At 50.8% G+C, this 3,540-nt stretch overlaps 1 protein-coding gene across 1 annotated transcript; it reads right to left on the bottom strand.

Moving 5' to 3' along the window:
- Nucleotides 1-256: 256 nt before the first annotated feature.
- CHAC1 (ChaC glutathione specific gamma-glutamylcyclotransferase 1) lies at nt 257-2,708 on the bottom strand. The gene is made up of 3 exons (XM_021533625.2): nt 2,453-2,708; nt 2,341-2,376; nt 257-2,091 (listed from the first exon to the last, which is right to left on the bottom strand). The coding sequence occupies exons 1-3, from the start codon at nt 2,696-2,698 to the stop codon at nt 1,660-1,662; spliced, it is 714 nt and encodes a 237-aa protein (XP_021389300.1). The 5' UTR covers nt 2,699-2,708; the 3' UTR covers nt 257-1,659.
- Between the last annotated feature and the right edge of the window lie 832 nt (nt 2,709-3,540).

Consider the following 3,540-nt stretch of genomic DNA (forward strand, 5'->3'; position numbering starts at 1 on the left):
ACAAAACCACAAAAAAATCCATAGGAACTTCAGCAGCATTAGCAGTTAAGGCTTTGTTTAAAAGAAAAATCACCATTAAAAAAAACACAAAAAAATCCAAACAAACAAAAACCCACCAAAAAACCAACAAAAAGAACCACACACAAAAAAAACCCCAAAAACAAACAAACAAAAAACCCACAAAAAACCCCAAAACAAAAACTCCAAGAATTCTTAGTTTGAACTCTTAAGTCAATGAAAAAGACTAACACCAAAGTACATGAGACTGACTTTGTCAGTTTTTTTTATTACTGGGCACAGCACCGTACCACTTAATATGCATACAAGCCACAGTAATACAAACAGTCCCTAGCCTTTTTTATAATTAAAAAAACACATGGCATTTGGGAGGAGCCAGCAGTCCCAGGGGTCAGCTCTCAAGAGCTATTTTGCTGCAGTTGCAGTAGCAGCAGTTTTCTCACAAAATACTGTGGGTTTTCATGCTGTTAATATGTGAAGCTGAAAAGTCTGAACTCGCAGCAGTGCCTCTGCTTAACACAATCAAGGCAGGCTTTTGAGCAGCTCACAGGCTTACAAGTATGCTCACTCATGGTACTCTGCAGTCAAATGGAAGTGTGCCAGACAGACACCCCTGTATGGAACTAGAACCCTCAGATGTTTCTGCAGAAACCCATGTCATCCTGAAGAGGTTTATCCAGCACAGGACTAGTTAAAACTCTCCTGCATCCTGACAGTTTTCCTGCAGGCAGCACAGGCCTCCCACACAGGCAGGACCTTTTCTTACAGAGTCAGTTATGTCTGGAGCAGCACAAGGACAGTGAAGCTTGGAAAAAAAGCTTGTCATTAAAGCAGGCTTAGCTCCTCAGAAAACGGATTTAAAACTAGAAGGCACAAATGCAAGGTTGAGTGTGGGCTGCATACCACTGTGGCATGTGAGTAGTTTAGATACCCCTCCTAAGAGGAAATGTATCATATAATAAATACAGTATGACATTTTAGAAAATAAGTGCATTACTGTGATCCATCACAACGTAAGGAAGTAGGATCCACAAGAGCATAAATAGGATTGTTCACTTTATATTGCATAAACATTCTAAAATTTAGTGTCAGGTCATTGTATTGGAGGTGGGACAAGGCAGGGAAAAAAAATAAATGTTTTATTTGGCAGAATCCGCCAAAGTCTCCACCACCACACAAACAGCTTTTTGCCAATGTGAGGTAGAATTACATATATACTGCTTAAACCCAGTCAAGTCCTGCTCAACTAGTCTTAAAAAAAAAAAAAAAAAAAAAACAAACAAAACAACAAAAGATAAGAAGAGAAAGTGCACAGAATAGATGAGCCTCTTTCTCTACAGAAAACGAGTGCCTCAGGTTTGATTCCCAGAAGCAGGTATTACAGAGCAGAGTTCCTGCGAAGATCCCAGCTCCTCAGCTGGAAAGCAGTGATGGGTATCATTATGCTACAGATATGGAGTGTAACAAGTACTAATTGCAAGTCCTATAGTGTTTTACTCTCCACTGTCTCCCTCCCCAACTACTTGCTAATTCTCCCTTTATTCACTCAGTCCAGTATATTTTATCAGAGTTAAGATTGTCCCCACTGCTTTCTTCTCCCTTACATCCCTTCTATTGAACCCTGCAAAAAAATTTCCTATCTCAACCCTTAGACTTCTGAGGGACACTTGCAGATTCTTCTAGAGACTCCTCTGTGTAGTATAGACAGGGAAGGATGGAAATAAGAGCCTCTTCGATGGAGAAGAGATGTTTATCCTCTGCTTGAGGACAGAAGTAGCGCATAAAGTCTGCCAGCCTCAGCAAGTACTCTATGTTATGACCAGCACAACCACTTGAGACAATGATTTGAGCTGCAATGTCCTCTTCAGATGCTGGGCCGAGGTAAGAAGGGTTCTGGGGTGTTGCAATGTAAACAAGAGCCAGGATGGGTTCCTCTGCATCTTTCTCCTGAGGGTGGAACTTCACCAGCTTGGTGTCATAGCCTCCCAGGACAGCTTCTCGCATGTTGAGATACTCGAGCGATGCAGCAATTTGTTCCCCACGGACTTCATAGGCTACACCCCACGTGCATGCCTAGAAGTCAAAGAGCAGGGTGGTTAGAGATGCTGTAAGCGCACTGGCCTGTCTAGCCGCCGCTAATGTTTCAAAACAAGGCTCCCTTACTCCGGGGGGTCTCCGCAAAAGGCAGAGAAGGGCAGAGAAGGGTAACACACCGCACAACCCCCCAGGATCCCGGCGGGGCTCAGGAGCGCTCGGCTGCCACCGCGCCTTTCCAGGTGTGATGCCCCCCGCCCAGGCAGCCCCCAGCGCCCCGGTACTCACCCCGCGGTCCTCCAGCAGCGTCACCACCCGGCCGGGCTGTGGGCACGGAAAAGCAGCGCCGTTAGAGCCCAGCCGCGACACCGCGCCCCGCGCCCCGCGCCGCCCGCCTTACCGTCTTCTCGCTGCCGCGGTGGAAGGTGTCCCCCTGCCAGAAGCGGCGGCTGTACCCGCGGATGAAGCCCACCTTGCGCGACGTGAACTCGAAGCCCGGCCTCCACACCAGCGAGCCGTACCCGAAGATCCACACCGGCGCCGCCAGCTCCGCGCCCTCCGCCCGCCCCGAGGGCGAGGAGGGGGACAGGAGCGGGCGTGGCGGCGGCTCCGGGCGCTCCTCGGGGCGCTGCGGGTCGCGCTTCATGCCGGGCTGCGGCTGCGGGCGGTGCGGGGGCTCGGCCGCCGCGGCGCTTTAAAGGCGGCCCGGGCCGGCCGCCCCGCCCCGCCCCGCCCGGGTGATGCAAGGCGGGCGGGAGGTGTCGCGGCGCCGCGTGGGGCAAAGCGGGCCGCGGGTTGCGTCAGGCGGGAGCCCGGGCCGGGGTCGGCCCGTCCGGCGGCGCCGGGTGCGAGATGCCCCCGGGGATGCCGCGGGATCGGCCGCTGCCAGAACCCAGAGGCCCGCAAGGGAGAAGCTGGGCTGGAATGAGCGGGCCGGCCCCTCCTCGGGAGCCTGCCTCCCACTCCCGGCTGTGGCTTTACTCTAGAACCTGAGGTGCTGCGTTGAAAACCATGGGAACTGCTGGAAAACCAGGCAGTTAATGCTTAACAGGGTGGCGCGACAGCACCTGACATCCGCAGGGCCAAGGTGTAAGGCACATAGACAAAACGGAATAATAACATCCACACTAATGCGAGGACGTGGTGCTGAATCCAGCTACGTGAGTGCATTTTCCCTAGTACTATATCCAGGCTGGAGTGTCACCTTGTAATACGTAACATTTGTTACGTGGAGGGATGCAAGTGTTGTCTGTGTGTGGGATAGACACCCAGCTGTCAACCAGCTCTTGCCAAGTTGTGACAACCAAAGAGGTCCCTTTTTACATTACAAAGTGACTCCTTTTGGTGAGAGGAGGAGAAACAATCAGAAGCAAAATCACCAAAGTGTTTCTCATGATTGTTCTTGTCCTTTGCACTTAATCAATCTAAACCGTCTATTTACAGTCTTTTATTTAGTTTCCTGTTGGTCCCCATCCAACTGGCACCCAC

This window comes from Lonchura striata, chromosome 6 (assembly GCF_046129695.1).
Source record: "Lonchura striata isolate bLonStr1 chromosome 6, bLonStr1.mat, whole genome shotgun sequence".
Classification (NCBI taxonomy): Eukaryota; Metazoa; Chordata; class Aves; order Passeriformes; family Estrildidae; genus Lonchura; species Lonchura striata.